The sequence below is a fragment of the Callorhinus ursinus genome, unplaced genomic scaffold (genome assembly GCF_003265705.2).
Source record: "Callorhinus ursinus isolate GAN/ISIS: 27379988/994484 unplaced genomic scaffold, GSC_fseal_2.0 scaffold20, whole genome shotgun sequence".
Lineage (NCBI taxonomy): Eukaryota > Metazoa > Chordata > Mammalia > Carnivora > Otariidae > Callorhinus > Callorhinus ursinus.
In genome coordinates, this window is record NW_027397082.1 from 22,035,890 (window position 1) to 22,063,256 (window position 27,367).

The 27,367-nt window shown below is 42.4% G+C and overlaps 1 protein-coding gene across 1 annotated transcript in view; it reads right to left on the minus strand.

Moving 5' to 3' along the window:
* Nucleotides 1-25,808, minus strand: part of PI4K2A (phosphatidylinositol 4-kinase type 2 alpha) — a 29,357-nt gene extending 3,549 nt beyond the window's left edge. Inside the window, exons 1-8 of the mRNA XM_025880572.2 lie at nt 25,285-25,808; nt 17,959-18,159; nt 12,787-12,918; nt 12,265-12,418; nt 6,808-6,869; nt 5,030-5,129; nt 4,199-4,332; nt 3,635-3,694 (exon numbers count right to left, since the gene is read on the minus strand). Coding sequence (XP_025736357.1) covers nt 3,635-3,694; nt 4,199-4,332; nt 5,030-5,129; nt 6,808-6,869; nt 12,265-12,418; nt 12,787-12,918; nt 17,959-18,159; nt 25,285-25,719 — 1,278 coding nt within the window. The 5' untranslated portion in view covers nt 25,720-25,808. The remainder of the gene's footprint in view (nt 1-3,634; nt 3,695-4,198; nt 4,333-5,029; nt 5,130-6,807; nt 6,870-12,264; nt 12,419-12,786; nt 12,919-17,958; nt 18,160-25,284) is intronic.
* Between the last annotated feature and the right edge of the window lie 1,559 nt (nt 25,809-27,367).

Here is a 27,367-nt window from a genome sequence, read left to right on the forward strand (position 1 = left end):
AGTCAAGAAATTATAGGTGATTTTTATTTGTTCATTGTTGTTTACCCTTATTTTCTGATTTTCCTACAAAGACCATGTATTTTGAAAAAAGTCAACATTTCACTTGGCTTCTCTCTCAAATGCTATCATTGTTTTTTAGACTTATGGAAAAGTTACAAAGATCGTGCAGAAGTTACTCAGTTTCTCCTAATCTTAAATTTTTACATAACTACAGTACATTTACCAAAACTAAGAAATTAACACTGGAACATTACTATAAACCAAACTCCAGACTTAATTCGGATTTCATTAGATTTTCCAGTACCGTTCTTTTTCTATTTCAGGATCCCATTAGGGATACCACATTGCATTTAGCTCTTTATCAACTTTTGTCCATATTTTACAGATATTTCAGAAATGTGTTCATGGGAGGGGCGCCTGGGTGGTTTAGTCAGTTAAGCATCTGCCTTCAGCTCAGGTCAAGATCCCAGGATCCTGGGATTGAGTCCCACATTGGGCTCCCTGATCAGCAGTGTGTTTGCTTCTCCCTCTCCCTGACTTGTGCTCTCGCATACTCTCTCTCTCAAATAAATAAATAAAATCTTAAAAAAAAAAGAAATGTGTTCATGGGAACATGTTTGTCAAAATTAGAATCACCACCATTTATCTTCTCTGATAGGACAGTACAAAAATGGAAGTTGTCCTATGATAGCCTGCTTGCTTGCTTTTTAAGTTTCTTTTTTTTTTTTAAGGTTTTATTTTTAGGGGCACCTGGGTGGCTCAGTCGTTAAGTGTCTGCCTTCAGCTAAGGTCATGGTCCCAGGGTCCTGGGATCAAGCCCCGCATCAGGCTCCCTACTCAGCAGAAGCCTGCTTCTCCCTCCCCCACTCCCCCTGCTTGTGTTTCCTCTCTCACTGTGTCTCTCTCTGTCAAATAAATAAAAAATTTTTAAAAAAAAGATTTTATTTTTAAGTAATCTCTACACCCAACGTTGAGGCTCAAACTCACAACCCCAAGATCAAGAGTCACATGCTCTACCAACTGAGCCAGACAGGCACCTTCTTTAAACCGCCTGATACTGAAGATTTTCATGGCCAGGCCATAGACACAGGGGAGGATAAGCAGGGCTGCACCCTCAAATCACACAGACACATAGTCCTCAAGCCACAAATATCTTGGGTCTGCAAATGCTGCCCATAAAGAGGCAGAGATACACCTGAAACAGAGGGGGAAGTCAGAAGTGGATCCTATCAGTAATTATATTTTTTACTTAATTGTTTGGTATCTGTCAGCATCCTCCACTGCTTCAAAGACCCTTGAACACAAAACTCAGGGTAGAGAATGAAAAGGAGGTTCAAATAGAATTGGAGTGAATTGTACAGGAGACTACCCAACTTAAGAGACAGGATTTTAAACCTGCCCTGGCTGGTTCTTCCTGTGCTTCCTTTGGTTCTTTGGGCTAGAAGCTGCCTCTCATGCATGCTGAAGTATCTGGAGTAAAATGTCAAATTATCTACAACTTACTTTCAAAAGATTTGGTCAAAAAGAAAATATATCAATCTATCTACCGAGGGAGAGACAAATTTCACAGGTATATTAAAGAGAGAAATTACATGGATATATAGAGATAGACATTATTCTGATAGATAATCTACAGAGATACAAGCAAATAGATATAGAGATAAAGCAAGTGTGGCTAAGTGTAATGATTGGTGAATCTAGGAAAAGATAGTCTTTACTGAGGTTTGAAATTTTTCAAATTAAAAAGTTGACGAAAAAGTGATAGCAGGCCCATAATGCTAAAGAATGAACATTGTCTTTGAATATGCCATTTAAAGAGGCTTTACCTCAGACCCTGCACTCTATCTAACACCTGGTGTGACGTCTTTACAGTGAGTAACAACTTCTGTCACCCAACTCCGTCTCTCTGGAGTTCTTGACTCTTTCTCCTGGCTCAGGGCCCTCATACAGGCACTCTGTGACTAGGCTCAGGTAGGTAAAGGGTTGTGACCTCCTTTCCCTGTGGTAGGTCAGACTTCTGGAAGGCAACGGCTCATTTTGCCCTGACTGGTAAGCTAATAAGGATGTAACTGGTATTGGCCACCTACCTGCTGAAAGGAGCTGGATGCTCATGAAACCTTACGGTGTTTCAGAGGTAGGCACTCTAGGTTGTAAGAGGCCAAAAGGCCCTCAAAAGACATTAAGGGCACAAAACAGAAAGAAAGATAAAATTACACTCCCCCTCCCCTCCCTTTCTGCCACTCTAGATAACATCCCTAACTGGATATGAGAGGAGGGTTGCTATGGTTTTGGCAAGGGACTGAGTTGGAAAGGGATCAGGGAAGATAATACAACAGGGACCGAGGCACGGCCTACATAAACTTGAGAAACAGTTCATTCCTTTATGCTGAGTTCCATAATACCACAGCACATCATATGGTTTTTAAGGCTTCCAAAAATTCTGCCAGCTTAACTGGGCCTTTACACAACTTGAGAAATGTAGGAAGACCGCGTTACTGGTATGCAGGCAGCTATAACCACAGCTCTTAAAACCTCTGTACGTCCCATTTCCAAGGAAACATGGACTCGGTAAGCCCAAGAGTTGCTCTCACCAGAAGCCTTTACCAAAACAGTAGGAAGAGGTAAATGCCTAATTACAACTAGAAAGACCTTCCTATCTTTTAAAGATGTGAAAAGCTGCTTTTTCTATATACAAAATCATAAAACAGCTAATGCATATCGAGAACTTCAATCCATCAAGCACTACTCCAAATCATTTATTTCATAATAACCCTATGAACGTAGGTGCTGTTATTAATCCCATGTTACAAATGGAGAAACTAAAGGAAGGAGAGATTAAGCAGCTTCTCCAAGAACTCACAGCCAATAAATGACAGAGCCAGGATTCAAACACAGGCACCATGACCAGTGTGTGCCCCTTAACCACTGAGCCATCCCGGATCTCTTTAAAGTGATAAGAACGTCAGTGCCCTACAGAGTTTTAATACAATTTTTCAGGCATAGTCTTTACTATACTTTGGAAGATCAACAATTCCCTAGGGGTTTCCTTAGCTCTCTTTGAAGGTGAAGTGGAGAGAGAAGAAATAATACGACTTGTAACCATAACAAAAATTATAACCATAGCCAATTTATGAGTACTAACCACGTGCTAGGTAATTGTCTTTACTAAACATCTGACATGCATTATCTTATGTAATCCTTTGGCCAACTGTGCAAGGTGTTATTATTGTCACATTTTATAAACAAGGAAGCAGAGGCTCTTGCCCAAGGCCTCAGAGCTTGTAAGCAGTGAAGAAGTCTGACTCCAGAGGCTAGCTCATAACCACCAAAGCATATGGCCTGCCTTGAGCAACTTGAGGACAGGGGCCACTGGGTAAATTTACCAATGAACCACCCAGCACAACTGGCACAGAGCTGAGCACATAGTGCCTCACGGAGCACTGGATACCATGGAAGAGGTGGGAGATTTGAAAGGGCTCCCTTTCTTCTCCCATGTGCTAAGACAGAGTCATAAATAAGTATGGCATAGACTCAAAGGGTGTAAAACACAAGCTTTATGCATTTACTCAACATAAGCATATGACCCGCCCAGAGAGATCCCAGGGATGACACCAGGAGGGAGTCCGAGGCTTACCTGTCCCCGCATGACAGCAATCTGCTTATGGAACTGGCCCCTGTCGAAACCAGGATCTTTCTGTAAAAGGGCAGGAGATGGAAACTGCATGAATCCCTCAGAAGAACCCATTTTCTTCCCCCAAATAGAAACTTTCTAATAAAGAAAACTTACATGAGGCTTATGAGGCTTAGTGAAGTTAACTACCACCCTAAGAACTCTGTTTCACAGATGGGGAAAGAGAGAACAAGTAAATATCTTGTCCTGAGTCTCATTATGAACTCTATAAAGAACTCCAGGCTCTAGTGCTCCATTTGCAAAGAAGGGCTCTGTAAACACACTGCAGCCCCATGACATGCAGGATAAACCCACGCTGATTCATCACAGCTGTCAATGTTTTTTTTTCAAACTGCCCCAAACTAGGTCTTGCTGTCCACATGTGGGAATCTTGCTCACTCTTCATTGGCTAACACAAGTCAGAAGAGTGTTAGCCATTCTCTCTTGGCTTGTATCAGAAGCCATTTGAGAAGCCATTAGAAATTCCTTCTTCTATATAGTTATAAGGTTGAGGCTCCCAGGGCTAACCTTGAAGAGTTCATATAGGTCCTCCTCCAAGTCCTTGACGAAGTTAGGGTCCGAAATCTTTGGAAGAATCAGATCTTTGATCTCCTGAGAGAACGGGACTTTTGCCTGAGGCAACCAGGCCCAGTAAAAGGGATCTGAAAAGAAGAAAAGCACAAAGCAACGCTGCCCATCTATGTCCTCCACCTATCAGAGCACAGCAAAAGGCAGAACGCCCCTCTCACATGATATACAACAGGAAAGAAAATTACAAGGGATGTTAATCCTAAAGGCTACAGAGTAAGTGGAGGAATTAGGATTCAAACCCAGGACTGTAGAATCCCAGAGCTGGTGCTCTTTCCCAGACATCACATGACCTTCCAGTGACTTGCCACTGAGATATTCAGATGCTCCTTCTGAGAAGACAGACTGGTACTGCACAGGGGCTAGTGACCCCCTACTTGTATCTCTCTCTCTTTCCAAGAGTTTCTTAGTTAGAACAGGAGCTGACTTCCAGGATGTCAACAAGGAAGACAGAACACTGACAATAGCTTATATTTAGAAACACAAATAGAATAAATAAGATAGTCCTCAGAAAGAACGAAAGAAAATGCGAAAACATGAGAAAACTCAATTGTGTGCTTTTAATAGGAATAACGTAAAGGTAAAAATGATGATAACAGCTCGTGTTCTGCATACTTGCCACGTGCCCGCTACTGTGCTAAATGCATGAGCTGCATTATTCCATGAAGTCTTAGAATAATCCTGTCGTAGAGGCATTATTATCTTCATTGCATAGATGAGAAACTGAGACTGAGCAAGAAAAGAGCCAGACCACAGTGGTCTTAGACTTACATGCCCTCCAGGAGTCAGGATGTTTCAGGGGGAAAGCCAGCCCATTGTCTATGGCAGCCACCTTGATAACAGGCTCCTTCACCACCACCCAGTCTGTGTCCTGAAGAGCAAGGAAAGACTGAATACTTAGGCTCCCAACTGTCTCATGCCCTTCAAAGTAGTAGCAAAGCACCCCACCTCAACCCCCTCAGGCACCAATCCTTAGTCAACCTCTGAACTGGTTTCCATAGTTCCTAAATTTAGTACATTTATGGCACCTCTGACTCGGCCTCTTCAAAGTTCTCAGAGTCCCTTATCTTAGAAAAGGTGCACTTCCCCAGGAGTTGCCACAGCCCTTGGTAAGAAGGAAACTGACAGTAACAAAGGTAACTCTAAGCCTTTCCTCCTTGGGAAAAGCAGTGAGAGTCCTGAGAGTATGAAAAGGAAAAAGGAAAAGCAAGTATCAGCCCGCCAAGGTCCTTTTGTGTGGACCTTGACCAGATGCTACTGCACTGGTGACCACATTTTCCCGTGACATAACAGAACCATGGAAGTAACAGCTGGCTGCTCTTGCACAAGACAGTCTCTTGCCATTTCAGTGATAAGGGAAAAGGACAAGGCTGACTGCAAAGAGTGGGGCAGGCTACCTATGATAGCCTGTCAGACACTCTCATGACTGTCTGTTTGGCCCATACTTCAGGTTCACAGGTGCCATCACAGAAATAGGGTATGTAGGTTGAAGATACCTGCATCGGAATCCCCTAGGATGTCTTATTAAAAGTATGGAATCCTGGGGCGCCTGGGTGGCTCAGTCAGTTAAGCGCTGCCTTCAGCTCAGGTCATGATCCCAGGGTCCTGGGATCGAGTCCCGCATCAGCCTCCCTGCTCAGTGGGAAGCCTGCTTCCCCATCTCCCTCTGCCCCTCCCCCTGCTTGTGCTTATGCTCTCTCTCTGTCAAATAAATGAAAATAACAAAAAGTATGGAATCCTGAGTTTTACCCCAGACCTAGTGGAGGAAAGGCCTGAAGACTCTGACTATTTTTAATAAGCTCTTCATGTACCAAATATGAGAACCACAATTAGAGAAGGAAGTAAAAACACTATGAGAATGTGTTAACTGACCTTATTGTGGTAAACATTTTGCAAAATATACATGCATCAAATCACCACGTTGCACATCTTAAATCTGCACAATGTTATACGTCAATTCTATTTAAATAAAGCTGGACAGAGAAAAACTTATTATAAGGAATAAAAGTCAACCTTACTCTCCTATTCTAGGTAGCATTCCTACTAATTTTTTTAAATGTGCAGACTGAGCAGGAATAGAAAAGCATGGTAGAGGATGAAAGCAATGAGAAAGTAAGGAAAGTTGCAGGAAGCAGCGTTTTCTAATCTGATGTTCTATGGAACGGTCTATTATGAGGAAAGTATTCTAAAAAAGTTTAGAAATCACTGGGCCAAACAAAATTAAAGAGGTTCATTTAATGGACTACTTCTCAAACCTTTACTATGCTACCATGCAATGTGAATCTCCAAGAAAGGCATCAAGTATGTAATATGTTCCAAACATATTTGAACCTTTCTTCATTCTATCTCTATGAACACCATTCAAGAAGATACCACTTAAAAATCAGATTGAGACAAACTCTATCAAATATTAACCTATCAATTTTAAACATATGTGCTATCCTGATTCTTCTGAACCTATGTGACCTAATCTCTGATTATTATGTGTTTCTGTATTATGCATACACACTATCTCATCTTCTTCTTTAAGACACAGATCAATCTCTTACCCGGGAGCTAGAACTATCCATTGGACAGTCATATTTAATCAGCCAGTTGTCATTGCCTCGATCTGTGAACAGAAACATGAAGTTAGAAAAAACTGGGGTGACTTTCACTTTCAGTCATGATGGACTACATATTTTGGGCACTTGGTCCAATCATTCTACTGAGAACACCTATAAAAAATTGATAAAATATTTTTAAATCTCTTGAAGGTATTGGCGATTTTAACAAGACCATTAAGAGTTAAAGTGTTGAGACCTGGGAGAGAAAGGAAATTCAGACAGGGAGTCCATCATCTGTGGCTTATTTTCTCCTAGAGCACCTGCTGGTTGTAGGGCTGGGTGTAAGTTTTTTTAAACTTAAAAATAAATAAATAGGGGCGCCTGGGTGGCTCAGTTGGTTAAGCAACTGCCTTCAGCTCAGGTCATGATCTCAGCCCCGCATCGGGCTCCCTGCTCCGCGGGAAGCCTGCTTCTCCCTCTGACCCTCCCCCTGCTTGTGTTCCCTCTCTCGCTGTCTCTCTCTGTCAATTAAATAAATAAATAAAATCTTTTTTAAAAAATAAATTAAATAAATAAATAAATAAATAAATAAATAAATAAAATAAAGAGAGAATAGCTGAGAATCTTCCAAAACTGACAAAAGGTATCAAACTATTGATTCAAGGGAAACTGTGAATCCCTAACAGGATAATACAAAGAAAACTATACCAAGCATATTGCAGTAAAAATTTTGAAAACCAACTACAGGGAAAATCTCAAAGAAGCCAGAGAAAAAAAGAGATTACCTTCAAAGAAACAACAATAATACAGGAACAACTGGCTTCACAGAAATCATGGGAACAGAAGACAATGGAATGGGTTTTTTTTTAACTATTGAAAGAAAATGACTACCAATCCCAAATTCTACACCCAGCAAACATAGCCTTCAAAAATGAAGGTGAGGAGCGCCTGGGTGGCTCAGTCGTTAAGCGTCTGCCTTAGGCTGAGGTCATTATCCCAGGTCCTGGGATCGAGCCCCGCATCTGGCTCCCTGCTCAGCGGGAAGCCTGCTTCTCCCTCTCCCACTCCCCCTGCTTGTGTTCCCTCTCTTGCTGTGTCTCTATCAAATAAATAAATAAAATCTTTAAAAAAAAACAAAAAACAAAAATGAAGACATTTTCAAACCAACAAAACCAAAATTCATCATCAGCAGACTAGTATTAAAATATTCTCTAAGTCGGGGCACCTGGGTGGCTCAGCCGATTAAGCGTCTGACTTTGACTCAGGTCATGATCCCAGGATCCTGGGATCAGGCCCTGCCTCAGGCTCCCCACTCAGTGGGGAGTCTGCTTGTCCCTCTCCCTCTGCCCCTTCCCCTGCTTGTGCTCTTTCTCTCTCTCTCTCAAATAAATAAATAAAATCTTAAAAACAAAAGTATCTATATTCTCTAAGTCAAAGGAAAATTATCCCAAACAGAAGCTTGGAGATACAGGAAAACTGAAAGAGCAATAAAATGGGTAAACATATTAGTAAATCTAGATAAATATTAGCTTTTTGTGATATAAGTGTTTTTTTTTTAAAGAGTTATCTTTTAGAGGGCGCCTGGGTGGCTCAGTTGGTTAAGCGACTGCCTTCGGCTCAGGTCATGATCCTGGGGTCCCGGGATCGAGTCCCGCATCGGGCTCCCTGCTCAGCGGGGAGTCTGCTTCTCCCTCTGACCCTCTTCCCTCTCGTGCTCTCTCTCATTCTCTCTCTCTCTCTCTCAAATAAATAAATAAAATCTTAAAAAAAAAAAAGAGTTATCTTTTAGAGACACATACTGAAATAATTATGAATAAAATTACATCTGTAATTTGCTTTAAAATAATAAAAGAAGATAAGTAAACGGAAGTGTGAATGGGATAGGATTAGTCATGGACTGATGGTTGTTAAGGCTGGAATGACCAGTGCATGGAGGTTCACTATTCTGCTTTATTTATATAGGCTCAAACGTCTCCATAAGTATTATTAATAACAGTAATAATAACAATATCATCTTATGGTTTTACAGAAAAGTGGTTTTACATATGCACAAACATACAGACACATATACATACATACATGCATATATAATTAAAATGTATGACACTAATAGTACAAAAGTCTGGAGATAGGAAATCAAAGATTCACATGGTAATCTTTAGAGTAACCATCAAGGGAAAAGACAAAGCATATAAACTTCTGAGCTAAAAGAGGGGAGAAATGAAATACTTACAAAATAGTTTAAGATTTTATTTAGAGAGAGAGAAAGCACGTGTGAGCAGAGGGCGGGGCAGAGGGAGAGGGAGAAAGAATCTCAAGCAGAGTCTGTGCTGAGCACAGAGTCTGACATTGGGCTCAATCTCATGACCCTGAGATCATGACCTGAGCCAAAATCAAGAGTCAGACGCTTAACCGAATGAGCCACCCAGGCGCCCCTAATTACAAAATAATTTTAAAAGAAAGCAAGAAAGAAAAGAGATCATAGGGAGAAGGGGAGGAAAAAAAAAAAAGACAAGCACACAAAATAGAAAGGAAATAAGATGGTGGATGAAAATCCAAATATATATGTACATTATAGATAAATAAACCAAATGCTCTAAAACTAAAATATAAGAGTTGTCTCACTGGATGAATAAAATTGATAACCATTGAGCTATTTAGTTTAAGAAAAAAAGAGAGAAGAATGAAATTGCTAAAATCAGAAATGAAAGTAGGGACATTACTACCAATTTTACCAAAATAAAAATAAAAAGGATTGTAAGAGAGTACTATAGGCAATTGTATACCCAGAAACTGGATAACCTAGATGAAATGGCCACATTCCTAGAAACACAAAAGCTAAAGACTAGACCATGCAGGGGCGCCTGGGTGGCTCAGCTGGTTAAGCAGCCAACTCTTGATTTCAGCTCAAGTCATGATCTCAGGGTCATGAGATCAAGCCCCATGTTAACAATAAAAGTCATACATGAAAAACCACAACAAACATCATCCTCAATGGTGAAAGACCAAAAGCTTTTCTCTAAGATCTAGAACAAGGCAAAGATGCCCGCTTTCAACATTTCTATTCAACTTGGTACTGGAAGACCAGAGCAATTATGCATGAGAAAGAAATAAAAGGCATCTAAATTTGAAAGAAAGAAGTAAAATTATCTGTTTACAGATGATATGACTTTATATGTAGAAAACCCTAATGATGCCACACACAAAAAATCAGAATAAACTCAGCAAAGTATCAGAGTACAAAGTCAACACATAAAAATCATTTGTGTTTCTACTTACTAACAACAAACAATCCAAAAAGCAAATTAACAATTCCATTTAGCATCAAAAAGCATAAAATACTTAGGAATTAATTTAACCAAGGAGGTGAAAGATTTGTATAATAAAAACTACAAAACATGGCTGAAAGAAATTAAAGAAGACATAAATAAATGGAAAGACATTCCATACTCACAGACTGGAAGGCTCAATATGGTTAAGATGTCAATACTACTTTGAAGCTATTTAGAGATTTAATGCAATTCCTATCAAAATCCCAATGATGTTTTTTGCAGAAATAGAAAAACCCATCCTAAAATTTATATGCAATCTCAAGGGATACCAAATAGACAAAACAATCCAGAAAGAAAAGAACAAAGCTCGGGGACTCACACTTCCTTCAAATTTCCAAACTTACTATAAAACTATACTTACTATAGGGGCGCCTGGGTGGCTCAGTCTGTTGGGTGTCCAGCTCTTAGTTTCAGCTCAGGTTGTAATCTTGGGGTTGTAAAATCGAGCCCTGGGTCAGGCTCTGCGCTGGGCATGGAGCCTGCTTAGGATTCTCTCTCTCCCTCTGCCCCTCCTCCCCAACTTGTGCGCACATGTGCGCGTACTCTCTCAAACAAACAAAACAAAACTATGCTTATTACAAAACTTAATACAAAGCTATATAAATCAAAATAGTGTGGTAATGGCATAAAGACGGACACATAGACAAATGAAATACCATACAGTCTAGACATAAACCTTTGCATGTATGATCAAATGGTTTTCAACAAGGGTGACAAGACCCTTCAATGATGAAAAGATAGTCTTTTCAACAGATGGTGCTGGGAAAACTGGATATCCACATACAGAAAATGAAGTTAGACCCTTACCTCAGACCATATACAAAAATTAACTCAAAGTGGATCCATGACCTAAATCTAAGACCAAAAATTATAAGACTCTTAAGACAAAAACATAGGGCAAAAGCTTCATGGCATTAGATTTGGCAATAATTTCTTGCATATGACCCCAAAGGCACAGACAATAAACAAAAAAATAGACAAACTGGACTTTGTGAAAATTTAAAAATTAATTGCATCAAAAGATACTATCAACAGAATAAAAAGGCACCCCATGGAATGGTAGGAAATATTTGCAAATCATGTATTTGATAAGGAATTAATATCCAGAATATATTAAAAAAACTCCTACAACTCAACAACAAAACAACGTGATTCAAAGATGGGAAAAGGAGTTGAACAGACATTCCTCCAAAGATATGCAAATGGCCAAAAAGTAGATGAAAAGATGTTCACAACATCACTAATCATTAGGGAAATGCAAAACTACAAGGAGAGACCACATTATACCTATCAGGATGGCTACAAATGAAAAACAAAACAAAACAAAACCCAGAAAATAACAAGTGGTGATGAAAAGGTAGAGAAACTGGAACCCCTGTGCACCACTGGTGGGAATGTAAAAATGGTGCAGCCACTGTGGAAAACAGGATGGCAGCTCCTCAAAAAATTAAACATAGGTCAACCATACTTCAACTAAAAAAAAATTAAAACAGAACTGCCATATTACCCAGCAATTCCACTTCTGGGTATATACTCAAAAGAAATGAAAGTAGTGTCTCAAAGATATTTGTACACCCATGTTCATAGCAACATTATTCACAAGAGCTAAAACATGGAAGCAACCCAAGTGTCCACTGACGGAGAGATAAGCAAAAACAGTATATACATACAATGTATATCCAGCCTTAAAAAGGAAATTCTGATATATGCTGCAACATGAATAAAGCTTAGGGGCATATACTAAGTGAAATAAGCCAGTCACAAAGTGACAAATACTGTATGAGTCCACTAATATGAGGTACTTAAAGACAAAACTGTCCTGTGATAGGTCTTGCTACTATGAGTAACTAGGGATCAAGGGCAAAAGTATTCCTGATGTTGCTTTGGAAGAGCCAGTGTGTCTTCTGTCTGGGACCGGGAAAGAGGTTAAGATAAAACATTAGTAACTACTGGCTCCAGGATTCCCTACCTCTGATAACCGCACATGATGTGCCTGAACAAAGCTTGTCTTGGAAAATTATTTTCAAGGCCCTTCTGACTTAGGAAACCTTCATCCCAAGAAGGCACTCTGGTATGGAGTACCTCACGGTGGTCTAGCACAGGTCCCGGGCTGCCCATAGCTGCTCACCAGTGTTGCGGATGATGTAGTCCAGCACCACCAGCCGCTCAAACTGCAGCAGTAGCTGCCGGTTAGTGTTCTCCGGGAGAGGTTCTGCTTCAAAACGCCGTAGCCAGTAGTCTGCATCTTTGTAGCCTTCAACAAAGAGCTGGAATGAACCAACCTGCAGCCAAAGAGCAGGAATAAAGGTATTTCCCTACAGCTCAAGTCCAGAGAGCCCAGGAGTAAGCCGGGTGGCCCATAATGCCCTATGGAGTTTATATCAGGAAAAGGTCATAAGAGTGACTGCCCATCCAAATTCAAGAAGCGCATCTAAATGGGCCAGAGCAGTAAAGTGAGAAAGTTAGGGGCTCTGTTCTCTGGAGAATTATTCCCCAAACCTTAGACCCTCAGAAATGAGGAAGACGGAAGCCTCAGGGCAGGCTATTCACATGTCTATACGCAAGTCTCTATGCGCCTTGTTTCACCACTTGGATGGCTATGCCACCATACATCATCACCTTTACTAAGCCACATAGGTGCAGTGTATACCTTTGGCGGTAGCCCGATGCGATTAAACCGCTGCCCAACTTTTGGCACTTTCTCTAGCGCAAGCCGCTTGCCCCTGGACTTTACTCGGTCAATGGCACTATAGTTGAAGGTATCACTGGCCAGGTATACTACCTACAGTGGAAAGAGAACAGATACCTAGGTTACAGTTGAGTATAAGGAAATACATCACTATGGCAGGGAATACCTGGATGCTCACCAATACTGTTCCTCTTCCAGGGGATGCAGAAAGAATGTACTTCTCAGCCTTTCTAATATGAGTAGTTCAGGCCAATGGAATGTTGACAAAGTGATGTCCGTATATCACTTCCGGGCCTGTCCCCTTAAATCTCCCATGATCCTTAGTTCACACTCCCCAATCTGTGCAGCTGGAAATGAAGGGCTCAGAGATGAGCCAAAACCACATCATGGAAGGATCTTAGATCTCTTGTCCCTACATGGAGTGATAAGGGATCTGGGAGAACTGCCTAACTGGCATGAATCTATGATGTGAGCGAGATCCATTCAACCACTGAGATTCAGGAGTTGTTATAGCAGCTAGCAGGAATTCCCCTGTCTAATACAGCCATCTCCTGGGTTAGGAGAAGAGGGCCCAGGGCCTATTTTTCTCTCCAGGTAAAAACAAATTGCGATTCACTCTATACCCTTTTATTCCTTTTGAATTCTGTACTATGTGCAATTTATTCACATTTTAAAAATAAACATTAAAAAATAAACATTAGGGGCGCCTGGGTGGCTTAGTTGGTTAAGTGTCTGCCTTCGGCTCAGGTCATGATCCCAGGGTCCTGGGACTGGGCCCCGCATCGGGCTCTCTGCTCAGCGGGGAGTCTGCTTCTCCCTCTCCCTCTATCTACTGCTCTGCCTACTTGTGCTCTGTCAAATAAATAAAACCTTAAAAAAAATTAAAAAATAAACATTAAAATGGCTTTTAATCTTTAGTGAATTGCTATATAACATGCATATCTATGCAGACTTTATCTGGAATATTACACAAGAAACTAGTACCAGAAGCTGCCTCTGAGGAAGGAAATGGAGTGGCTGGAAGGCAGAGGTGGGAGAGAGGCTGAACTGCTCTTCTCTGTTTACCCTCCTGTGCCTTCTGATTTCTACACTAGATGCCCGCATTAACTATTCAAAAAAACATTTTTTTAAAGATTTTATTTCTTTGAGAAAGAGAGACGGAGCATGAGCAGGGTGGAGGGGCAGAGGGAGAGGGAGAAGCAGAAGCAGGAAACAGGCTCCCAGCTCTCTGCCCAGGACCCCAGGATCATGACCTGAGCTAAAGGCAGATGCTTAACCGACTGAGCCACCCAAAAACCCTTCAAAAAAACATGTTTTAATGGGCCATCAGTATTACACTTCATTGGGGCGCCTGAGTGGCTCAGTTGGTTAAGTGTCCAACTCCTGATTTCGGCTCAGGTCATGACCGAGTCCCACGTCAGGCTCCGCACTGGGCATGGAGACTGCTTCAGATTCTCTCTCTCTTCCTCTCCCTCTGTCCCACCCCCCCCAAAAAAAATTACACTTGATTGTCAAATTGTGGTAATAACACTGTAATCCGTATGTATGTCCATTATCACCCTTATCACACCATCTTGTGATTATCCATTTATACATCTAACCTCTCTCTTAAGACTCAAGAGATTTGGGGGGAAAAGTGAACATCTTATTTTATTCATATTAGCATCTTCAGTACCTAACACAGTGGCTGGCACATGCTCATTAAATATTTATTAAGTGAATGCATGAATGAGTTACAAGCTCCTTTCAGAGATAGCAACAAGTGAGTCTCAGCATATAAACAACGAAAATCAAATTTAAAATTCTTTCTTTTCTAAGCCTTGTAAAATTCATTACAAATAACTAATTATTGTGCCTATGAATCTTAGAGAGGGACAAAATCATTCCCTCCCTCCTAGCCATTCATCTGTCCATCCAAAGTTAACAGGAGTATCTACAATGGATGTGCAAGGTACAGTAGGTTGGCAATCTCTGCCCAGGAAACACAAGCACAGAAATTAAGGAGAAAAAAGGCTGTCCTAAGAATACCTTGCCAGTTTCCACAATGAAAACCCTCACTCTCTCAAGCAATAAACCACCCTTTCCCCCCAATCAGACTTATTTTTTTTTTTAAGATTTTATTTATTTATTTGACAGAGAGAGACACAGCGAGAGGGGGAACACAAGCAGGGGGAGTGGGAGAGGGAGAAGCAGGCTTTCCGCAGAGCAGGGAGCCCGATGCAGGGCTCGATCCCAGGACCCTGGGATCATGACCTGAGCCAAAAGCAGATGCTTAATGACTGAGCCACCCAGGCGCCCCTCAGATTTATTTTCAATCACTCTCTGTAACAACCTACTTTTTTCTCTATGACTAATGAAACTATCATAACCCGAAACCTTACAGTAACAGAGAGCAGAAAACAAGCTATCGAGTGAGACCTGGAACCTTACTATTTGAAGCTCCATCATAACATGAGCCCTGTTCCCATAGCAATAGATGCTCTCATTAACTGGATAGAATCCTGTCACAAGGGTGGGGAGGGTGGGAGAGGAGAGACCTCCTCTCACTATTCTCTGGCAGCTGTAGGTTAAGCTTGCAAAGTTCTGTCTCATCTCAGTCTCATGGAAGGCTAGTATTTTGTTGTTGCTGACTTTTTGATGCAGAACATCAAACAGGGAAACATCTAACAGGGAAAGAGGAAGACCAGAGATGGGGAAGAACAGGATCATGGCAGGTGACATTCTATTATGATTAGAATTGTCATAAAAGTACCACAGGCTAAGACATATGGAGTATTTACATTGTGCCAAGGCACTGGGCTACGTGTTTTACATGGATTATCCTGTGTAATCTTAATAGCAGGCCCATAAAGTAGGAACTATTTATATCCTTATTTTTATAGTGAGGAAACTGAGCACACAAAGCGTGTGGGGGTGTCTTAAGTGACTTGCCAAGGGTCACCCAATCAAGAGCTGCAGAGCCAGAATTGGAACTCAAGCCCTGATTTTTAGGCACTACACTCCAGAAACACAGGCAGAACACGCACAGGGCCAGGGGCAGACTGCTATTTACCTAGTAAAGAAAAGGAATTACAGTGATGAGCAAGGAGTATTTAAAAGAATGTTTAGAGTCTAGGAGGGGCCTAGTAGGAGGAATTCAGGTTAGGCAGGAGATCTCTGGAGCATTAATCATCATACAAGATGTTCAACACAACTAAAGCATAAAGGGAAGGAATGAGCTGTACAAGGTCAGGCAGTGAATCAGCTGTCACTGGGAGCTATAAGCAAACACTCTCCCCATAGATCTGAGCTGGGAGATCTCTAGGATTGTCCCTCATGTTTTGACATTCACTCACTGATTCAGCTGGCACTTACCATAAAAACAGGACTTTGCTTGGGGCACCTGGGTGGTTCAGTCGGTTAAGTGTCCGACTCTTGATTTTGGCTCAGATCACTATCTCAGGGTCATGAGACTGTGCTGAGCATGCAGCCTGCTTGAGACTCTCGCTCCCTATCCCTCTGCCGCCCCACGCCCCGCCCTCCAGCTCATGTGCACACTCTCTCAAAACAAAAACACAAACAAAAAAACCCACAGTACTTTGCTAGGTGCTGAGAATAAGAGGAAATTTCAAGAAATGGTCCCTGACTTCCACAAACTTACAAACCAGTTGGCTGATTGTTTGGAGTTTGGCAGCAAAGGAGCAGACAGTTAAACCACCACAACAATCACAATTTCTTCTAAAACACCCTGGGAAAACAGAAAAAATAGGTTTGAAGGGAAGCTCCTGTCTGCTGATCAGTCTCTTTGCCCACAGAGTCTACTATCTAAACCTACAAAGAAAACCTCAAGCAGGGGTCTTTAGTCTATTGGCATGGTCCTTACAAGGTTAATGAATGGACTCCAACTGGTCCATGAACCATCCCAGTGAAATTATATGCAAAACAACAGTTGTAAACATATGAATTTTTTTCTGGGAACGACATCTCTAGCTTTCATCAGATTCTCAGAGGATTAAGGCCGATAGCTACAAAGATGCCCCTGTAGCCTTAGGGCATCATATCAGAGTTCCACCTCAAGTTGTTACTAAACCTCAGGTAGCCACACATACTAAATGGGTGATGATGTGTCCTTGAAAGTTCATATGCTGACCAGCAGGCATTCCTTCCCCTCACAACCCTTGGAAAGTTTCATGGACACCTGTAGTACAGGGGCTCTTCACCCGGCATCAGTAAAATGTATGCAATCAATTCTGTATTTCAGCATACTGAGGGGGTGGCAGGGCTCAGAACCTAAGCTAAGTCTATCACACATATAAGGTGTGTGCAAATTCATTCTAAGTGTGGATTTGCCTGGATCTGGGACCCCGATTTTGTTATGTTCAGATAAGTACCAGTTTCCCATAGCATAAAGATGGATGAGAATTCCATGTCAGTTCCCGTACAGGTTCAAGCCAGATCTTTACTCTAAACCTCAGCCCATCCTAGACTCCTCCTTGCCAGACCTTACCTAAGTGCCTAGCTAACATCAGTTAGTCCGTTTTAGAACATATCTAAATCATGGAACAGCTCGGAAATCTAAGAGAATGAGCTACAAAAGTAGCTAGGTTTCTAACCAGCTTGCAGTTACCTAGGATGGAAAGACCCGGGAAACCCATAAATGTGCATCACAGGGTCAGTGAATTTCCTGAAATTGTATGCAAAAATTTTATGTGTATCCTTCTCAGGATAGCTTCCTTTTTTTTTTTTTTTAAAGGAAGTATAGTTTATTTTTTTTAAAGATTTTATTTATTTATTTGAGAGAGAGAATGAGAGAGAGAGCACATGAGAGGGGGGAGGGTCAGAGAGAGAAGCAGACTCCCTGCTGAGCAGGGAGCCCAATGCGGGACTCGATCCAGGGACTCCAGGATCATGACCCGAGCCGAAGGCAGTCGCTTAACCAACTGAGCCACCCAGGCGCCCTCTCAGGATAGCTTCCATCAGATGATCATATCATGAGCCTAAATCTACCACCTTCCCCCCAAAAAGGCTGAGAGCCCTAGATTCAGGGCATACATAGCCCTCCTTGGTCGTAATGGCTCCATTAACATGTAGCAGGACTTAGGCCCAGGAAAACTCTGGATAGGCAGTAAGGCTCCCTGGAGATAGGTCACTGACCTTCGTACGGGGTACAATGTTGAGTTCCAGTTTTTGGTCCACCAGACTGGCCCCTGCCTCTGAGAGATAGCCCTGGTTGAGGACAAGGCAGTCACGGCCAAAGCAGCAGGGACAGCATAGTTTCTGCAGCCACTTGGTCCACTTAGGATTAAGGTGCCCATATGGCTCTTCGTTCTTGGGTTTGAAGACAGCAGTGATCTTCTACACAGAGAAAAGAAAAATAGGATGTTAAAGGCAAATTGATTAAAGTAGGTCACAGACTCTAGAAAGAAACTGGAAGGCACAGGCAGACAATCCCTAAAGACAGACACTGGCTTCTCCCCAGCTTGTAAGAGGAAGACACAGCTCATATGTGCAGCTAAGAGACCCACTGCCAGAAAGGGCTGTGGCCAAAGAAGATGCCACATCTAGTATACCTGGTAAAACAGACTTTCACACCATCAAACCCCAACTTCCAAGGTAAATTCATACAAACTATTGTTCTGCATCAATTAGGTAAAAGCTCAAAAAAGCACCAACTGAAAGGTAATTAATAAGGTATTATAGTATGAGGTTAAAAAAATTCCAGCAGTGCTTGATTTCCTCTATCAGTCTTAATATCTCACTCCCTGGGTGTTAACAAAACCTTAAAATAAAAAGTTTAGGAATGACAAATTAAGAAAGCAATGGAAGGAAAAACTCACAGTGTGAAAAAGAATCTGCCATCTGATTACAACAGCGTTCTTTTAAGTAACTCTGACAGGCAAGAGATTAGGACATCAGAGCCCACAAAGATTAAAATCCATCTCCTCTTGCAGGTGAGAACTTAATCCTCAGAGGTCCTTAGACATATGGGATGCTGCTGCAACCCCAAAACAATGGGCCTCCCTTCTGGAGTCTTCCTCCCCAGGTCAGGCAGCCCTCCACAGTTATTTCACATTTGTCTCATTCCCTCTAGTCCCCAAACTGGTACTTTCAAAGGAAGAAAAGTAAATATGCTATCCAAGTGATTCATCTTTGTATCATATGACTCTCCCTCTCTCTCACCCCCACAGCCAACTCAAGCTAGTCTGGGTCATAAGACATTTTCCTTTGAGTGTCACCTCCTGACAGGCAGGTCACAGCAGAAAACATAGGCCCATCTGCCTGCATTAAGTATGTACTCATATTAGGAATTGGCTAGATACATGTCTCCAACAATAATTGGTCCATCTTGAGGCTAGTTCTTTCAAGAAGCCTTACAAGAATTTGAGAGGACAAGAAAAATACAGAACTCTCCTCCCTCCAAGGGAATCAATTTATTCTTAAACACAAACAACCTTACTGATTCACTGGGGAAAGTCAAATGCATAAATTCATATCCTAGGTCTTCAGAATTACCTTTTTATCCAAAATGGCTAGCAAAAGGCCTAAGTTAGCAATATTCCTGTCTCTGTCCCCCCGGAACCCTGGGCTCCAAACCACACAGGAGCAGTAACAAGGGGCTCCCTATCACTCAGAGAATGACCAGTGAGTCCATGGTAACTCTCTGGAACCAGACAGTAAAACCACAGGACAGCTTGAGGCACATCCCCCACAACTTAACAGTCAGTTCAACTGAGGTACAATGTGGAGTTCGGCAGGCTGCTTCCCAGCGGAAGGAAGACCAAGACAATCTTATTAGCGAGGCTGAAACATACCAGGACTGAGGCTTAAATACCTCCATTAAAGAAAGCAGAAACTGAAGGCCAAGATCGCAGCAAAGCCCCATTTACAGACTCACCTCTCAAACTTCTCCATTTCCTTCCGACAGGAGAATTGGAAAGCATCTTGAGGACTGTGAAAGCATTAGTGACCATCACTACCTCAGTATCACACAGGTTCATTAAATAATAACGTTTGGACTGGACAAATGGAGGGACAGTAGGGTGAGAAGAATAGATGAACAGAAAGATATTACGCAGGAAGGGAGACAAGGGCCCTTCAGGATTAAGCATGGCCTCAGTTCAATTCAGTTCTGCTAACATGTGTTCAGTCCTTCATTTGTGTAAGACAGTGTGTGAGCGCCGCAGGTTTGCTGGATGATACATGACACAGCCTCAGGCCTAATTTCCAAAGCTGATGTGAACTTCACATTTTCAGCTGTATTCCTGAATACTCAAGAATACTCTAGAACCACTCAAATCAGAAAGGCACCCACCACGGTTTGGTTGAGAAAGAAAATGTCTACTGCCTAATTTTTCTCATTCTCCTCTCTCTTCTTTACTATACTTTCAATTCCTTTCTTACATTTGGTTAGGAGTAAGCTTCAGTTTGATGCCAATTTTTTTTTTTAAGATTTTATTTATTTGACAGAGAGAGACACAGCGAGAGAGGGAACACAAGCAGGGGGAGTGGGGGAGGGAGAAGCAGGCTTCCTGCGGAGCAGAGAGTCCGATGCGGGGCTCAATCCCAGGACCCTGGGACCATGACCTGAGCCAAAGGCAGACGCTTAACCAACTGAGCCACCCAGGGGCCCCGCCAGTATTTTTCAAATGCCTTTCCTTACCACCCACTGACAAACCCTCCTTTAATGAAAGGGCTAAGGTACAGGGAGCTTAAGCAGCAGCAGCAATGGAGCTGGGGATCCAAAGAGAACTGCACAGGAATCAGGAGGCCACTCACTGGCTGATGTCAGAACCCAAACCAAATACTGGGAACTGGAACGCAAAGGGTTTTCTCTATCTATCCAGCAGCCCCAAGGAGGAAGGTATTATGCGACGCTAAAATTTAAGATAGTTCAAGCACATCGCTCATACTGTACAGTGAAGTACACAGAAATAACATCTAATAAAAGTCTTTTTTTTTTTAATTTGGTAAACATGAAGCTGATGATTCTCCAACATTTTGGTCTGAAGATCCCTTTAAACTCTTAATTATTAAAGACCCCCAAAACTTTTGTTTATGTGGGTAAAACCTACATTTGCTGTATTACAAATTAAAACTGAAATGTTAAGACTGTTAATTCACTTAATAAAAATAAACCTATTACATGTTAATATAGGTGCTATGTTTTTGTGAAAAATAACTATTTTCAAAAACAATTTTTAGTGAAAAGGCAGGCACTGTTTCACATTTTTGCAATCTCTCTAGTGTCTGGCTTAATAAAAGGCAACTGTATTTTCACATCTTCCTTAATATTCAATGCTTTGTTATCACACATCATGTAGCCCCTGGGAATCTCCACTGTGCACACACAAGGAAGTGAGAATGAAAATGGCAAATAGTCTTAAAATTGTTATAAAAATAATTTTGACCTGTGCACTCCTAAAAGGATTCCTACAGATGCTTCAGCCTCGGACAACTGCTGTATCCTGTATTAGGAGTCGGATAGAAACAGCACTCCTATTTAGGCAGAGAAGCCTTATTTACATGTTAACTCTCAGAAAAGAGAGGGATGGGCTACTCCAAATATATGAGACCCTGAAAGAAGATGGGATCCAAACAGAATGCCAACAGAAGAGATTCAGACTGTATTTATTTTCCTATCCACTGCCATTGACCCAACCTGTCTCATCCGTTACAACTGGTGGCCTGGGACAGGTCCCTACAATAGACAGTAATGATGCTTAAAAACCTCAAGAACTACATCTAAATATGACAACAAACTTGACTACCTCTTAACATTTTAGAAAAAAAAAAAGTTATTCTGAGGGTGCCTGGGTGGCTCAGTCCGTTAAGCATCTGCCTTCGGCTCAGGTCGTGATCTCAGGGTCCTGGGATCGAGCCCCAAGTCCAGCTCTCTGCTCAGTGGGGAGTCTGCTTCTCCCTCTCCCTCTGTGCTTGCACACACTCTCTCACTCTCGCTCTCAAATAAATAAAAAAGAATTTAAAAAATTATTCTGTTTGAGATCTTTATTCTTTGTTGGGCTATCAGTGTTGCTCTCAACCACGTATAAGGACATCAGAATTTCTTGGGAGGGCACAGGTAGTTGGAAGAAGCACACTCAGGACTATAACATAATTTTATATTTGAAAAATGAAAAAAAAATCTGTACCATTTTCATGACAAGCTCCTGATGGATAAGTATTTTTAAAAGACTGCAAATTAAATATAAGGCCTAGTTCCTAGAAATGTGGGCAGTATCCATAGAATTTTGAAGCAAATACCAATTAACATTATCTAATAAATTACTATTCTCAGTGGTCATAAAATCATCTCAAAATTATACTACTTTTGCTTTATTCAATGCCATGTATCCAAGAAACCCTAATCCAGAGGTCAGTGAGCATTAACTTAACAAAAGGCAAAACACTCGGAGCTCCTGCTACGTACCAGGAACTATGCCAAAGGCTTTCATGTGTAATATCGCATTTAATCTTCTTAATAAACTAATGAATCACATGCTATTCTATGATTCTTGGCAATATGAACATACAGTATTACTAGCCTCACAAAACAGAAAATGCTCAAAAAATATTTTCATAGGTGATTGAGCATTAAGACCAGAAAGCACAAGAATGCAAGTGAGGGTAATATGAGCACTCTCTACCATGCCTTCTAATCTAGCATTTTCCATCTTACTGTTCTCTAGGTCTCCACTTGCTTGCCCTGAGGGAGAAACCATCCTAAATTGGGAAATGAAATCAGGGCTATTATCTTCAAGAACCTTCTAGCCTCTCTAGCTCCAAAATCAGCTCTGGCAGAAACTGCTGGTTCCCCCAATCTCTGTTCCCTCTTCTTCCTTGGACACGGGACTCCGCATATTTAGTGGGGCAAAATAAAGACTACAGTCCCCAGCCACTACTGCAGTTAAGTTCTGAACAATGGAATATAAAAAGAGTCTGGTGCAACTTCTATGAAATATCTTAAAAGGAAGAGGGCATACTCTCCCTCTCCTTTCCTTCTTCCAACTGGTTGAAAAACAGACAAGATGTCTGCAGTCTGAGTAGCTATCTTGGATCATGAAGTGGAAGCCACATGCTAGGAATGGCTCATCAGCTGGATGGAAGGATGCACATTGTTCATATTGCCATGCCAGCCCTGGGCAGCCTAGAGATCTCTTCTATGAGAGTTAATGTATTTTTATTCAAGTCATTATTTTTTTAAATTTTCTGCCACACATAGCCAAATTTAATCCTAACTAATATGGTAGATGAAAAGAGGAAGCAGAAATTCAGATGACTAACTTTGAGACAGCACTGCATAGTGGTTAAGAGCATGAATTCTGCAGCCAGTTGGCCTGGGTCTGAATCCTGCCTCCTACCTTACTAGCTGTTAAGACCCTAAGCAAATTAGTTATACTGTGTGCCTTGATGTCATCATCTGCGGGGATAATAATAGTACCTACTTCCAAGGGTGTTATAAGTGCTAAGTAAATTATTATTTGTAAAGCACTTAAAACAGTACCTAGTATATAGTAAGTGCTATCTACGTACTTGTTAAATAAAATAAACAAACACATTTGGAGCAGGGCCAAAGATGACACGACCAACTACAGTGAACCTGTGGTTCATTTTAACCCACCACAGCATTTAGGAAGTGGTCCTCTGCTCTGAACCACATTTTCCTCAGTGGGAGCAAGATGGTTATATTAATAAGTTTTGTCAGGGCATACGTGTTTTGACTTCCTCTCTAAGAAAGGACAGTGGCCAGGAAATTTTAGACCCTGGGATCCTGCAAATCACCAAGGAACATACCCATAGTCTGTCATTCTCTGTAGCCTATGCACAGAGGTGGCATAATTTTACCTGCCAGGTAGAAGTGAAAGATCTTATTACTCCCACCTGTCAGAGCACCAGATCACTTCTCAGCTGACCTGACACACTTCCAACAAAGCTGTAACAGTGTCATGAAAGAAAAATAAAAACTCCTGTTCCTATACCTATCAAAGATAATTAGTCCCTTCTTACATCAGCCAACAAGCTAAAAAAAAAAAAAAGTAAAATAAAATAAAAAATAAAAACCACACATATAAAAAAATGAAAGTATCTTGCTATTAACATTTAGACCTCAGGACACCCACTGTACTTATATTCTAGAAGTAATGGTTCCCGTCTGAGCTTTCAATTTAACTCAGGGCTCCCTTACTTGAGGGACCTGGAAAGACCTATTATTCTCAAAGTTTTCCCCAACTTCCCCAACTCAGGTTATGTTAATTGCACTGATGGCAGAACTGCTTTCTGGTTCTTGATAATTCAGGGACAACAACATCTGGGAGAATGACCAGATCATTCAATGAACCTAACCAAGGGCTACAAGTCAGAGTCCATCCTGGCCACACGGCACTCCTCTAGGAACAGCATACCACCCACATAAAGAGCTCACCCAGGAGAGACGCAGCAAAAATTTGCAGGAGATTTGACAACCATTATTTTAATAAGTGTAACAGTATATTTTTCCAATACACCATTCTGGCCCATCTGAGAACTCTGACAGGAAAAAGTTAGTATGTTTTGACCCACTGATATTCCAATGATACCTCTGGTTTGATATAAATGCCTTAAAAATTCTTCTGCAGCTATCGAAAGAATAAAGTCACCTCTCAGCTGCCCTGGTCACCCCATGTCCATCCCAACCCATCTCGTCCCCATCCCCCTTTAAACATATGCAAGGGACAAAAAATAAAGGTCAGCACTTTGCCTTATCTAAAAAGCAAACTGCTGATAGTCCTAGGAGAGAAATGAAAGTAAAATGTAGCAGGCAGTCCTGTTGTTTCTAAAACTCCGCATTCTTTACTGAAGAACCATAAAAAAGAATTTGAACAATTTCCCAGAAGTGAGCAATAACCAGGACAGATGAAACTGGTTTAAGTCCACCCACTCCATCACTGACGTCTGCCAGCAAGAGACCTGGGACGGTGGTAGACATCCCCACAACACAGAAGGCTGGAACTGAACCCTCAGAGCCCTTGATGGATCACCCCGTCCTCCTCAGTGAACAGCGACAACGCTGGTTCGGTCCAAAAAGAGGAAATGGACCCAAAGCTCAAATCTGTAGGACAATGGCCGAATAGCAGTCTCCGTAGTTTAAAGCTAAGGAATCTACTAGAAAGTAGCATCTCCCCGCGCGTCTCCGTCGACAGGCCGATTGCCCCACCACACCGCCGGGCCCCTTGCCTGTATCTGGTCAATTTCCTCTTTTTCATTCTCCGCTCACTCCTCCCCCACCAAATAGGTTCTGATTTATTTCTTCAGTCCGCAGAGCTTCTCCATCTCCAGTCCTCAGGGGCATTCCAAAATCTTGCCAAGGGGCTCTGCACTGCGAAGTTTCTCCCTTTTGCAGCCTTTCAACCCCCCTTCTCCCTCTGGCTGTGCGAAGCTGCTAACTCCCCCGGACAGGCCCACCCTCCCCAAAGGCGGCGGCGGCGGCCCCCACCCCGCTCTCACCCCCTGAGGGTCCTTGACGAAGTAGCTTCCGCTGGAGCCCTGGTAGATGCGCTCGGGGAAGATGCAGCGTTCGATGGCCAGCTCGGCCTGCCGCACCACCGCCTCGAACTCGGGGTCCTCCGGGAACTCGTTCCGCTCGCGGTGGGCCTGCGCGGCGTGCGCCGCCGCCGCCGCCTGGGCGGCCAGGGCTTGGGCCTGCGCCGCCACGGTTTGGGTCTGGCCTTGGGCCGCCGCGCCCCGAGCCCGATCCAGCAGTGGCTGCCGCTCCCGGTCGTGGCCTGGCGAGCCCGGCGGAGAGGGGGCCGGGCCAGCCGCCGCCGCCACTCGGACCGCGCCCCCCGGCACCTGCGGAAAGTGAGCGCCCGAGCCGGACGGGAAGGTGTAGTCCGGGGGTTGGGCCCGCTCGGGGGACACCAGTGGGCTCGTTTCGTCCATCCCTCAGGCCGCCGGCTGCGGGTCCCGGTACGCTCCACAGCTGAGCTCCGGGCCGGGACCAATCCGCGAAACCCCCAACCCCCGACTGGCCAACCAGGTCGCGGCACCTCGCTGGCCCCGCCCCCACCTAGCCTGTTTACTTGGCGACGAGTCGGCACGACCCCTCGCGCGCGAACGGTAACCAATCAGAACCAGCGTCTACGTAATCGCGTCCTCCGCATTTTTCGCTCGTCACCGTCTGTGAAAACTGCGCATGTTCCAAGAGCCAAACCCGGGTCAGACACGCCCCCTGCTCTTACCAGCCCAGACCCTCCCTTAGCTTCCAATTGCTGACCTGTCTGTGGGAGCTTTCAGTAAAGTAGCCTACGTAATCAGTCAGTCATTTGGTGAGTGCCTTTTATGAACCAACCAGCTATGAAACTGGAGAAATCTAATCTTCGTATCTACATTCATTCAATCATGCACTAATTCATAAAATATTTATTGAGCACCTACTATGTTCTAAGTGCTAGAAGAGACAAAAATGAAGCAAAGAAACAAAAATCCCTATCTACCTAAATAAAAAGTTTTTTAAAAATCACAGGCCCAGTGCAATTTACAGAGTCTGGCCCTGATGCTCTATGCTTCTTTGTTAATTGAAGAAAGATATGGTCTTATGTGGGGCACCTGGGTGGCTCAGTCGTTAAGTGTTTGCCTTTGGCTCAGGTCTTGATCTCAGAGTCCTGGGATCAAGCCCCACATTGGGTTCCTTGCTCAGCGGGAAGCCTGCATCTCCCTCTCCCACTCCCCCCCTTGTGTTCCTGCTCTCACTGTGTCTCTCTGTCAAATAAATAAATAAAATCTTTAAAAAAGAAAAAGAAAAGATACGGTCTTATAAGACTAGAAAGTCCCATGAGGAAGGAGTACATGACTGTTTTATTCACCACTGTAAAACCTTGGTGTAGACATGATAGGGACTCTATATTTTTTATTAGTGGGAAAGAGAAGGAAGAACTGTCCTTGCCCTCAAGAGGAAGACATATAGCTCTCTGAGGCGGCAGGAGAAAAGGAGCCAAGAATGAAAACTGAAAACTCAGAAGTTCAGCAACTTGGGGGTAGGCTAGAAAGTCAGCAAAGGCCTTAAAGGGGGCATGTGCTATGAGCTAAGTCTTAAAGGAAGAATGTAATTAGATTACTGGGGGGAAAAGGGAGAAAAGAGGGAATCAGAATCATTTGAGTTTGAACCCCATCTCTACACTTAAGCCTCTGTTTTCTCACCTGTAAAATGGGAATTATCATCCCCTCCTCAATTAAATAAGAATTAAGATAATGTCTGTAGAACACTGATATAGTGCTTGGTACATAAACAATTATCCCTCCCTTAATTAAATAAGAAGATAATGTATGTAAAACAGCACAATGGGTAGTACACTCAACAAATGGTACCACCTTTTTTTATCGTTGATGTTGTTTTTGTTTTTGTGCTTAAAATCACCAAGATTAGAGCCATGTGTTTTCACAAGAGATAATCAGCCCTATTGTAACCAATATTTCATAGTCATTCTTTCTTGAATCAAATTATTGTCACAGTACTAGAAATACTAGAAATACTGAACTGAACTGAATTGAATTGAAACAACTATTGTTTAATTTTATGTGTGAGAATGTC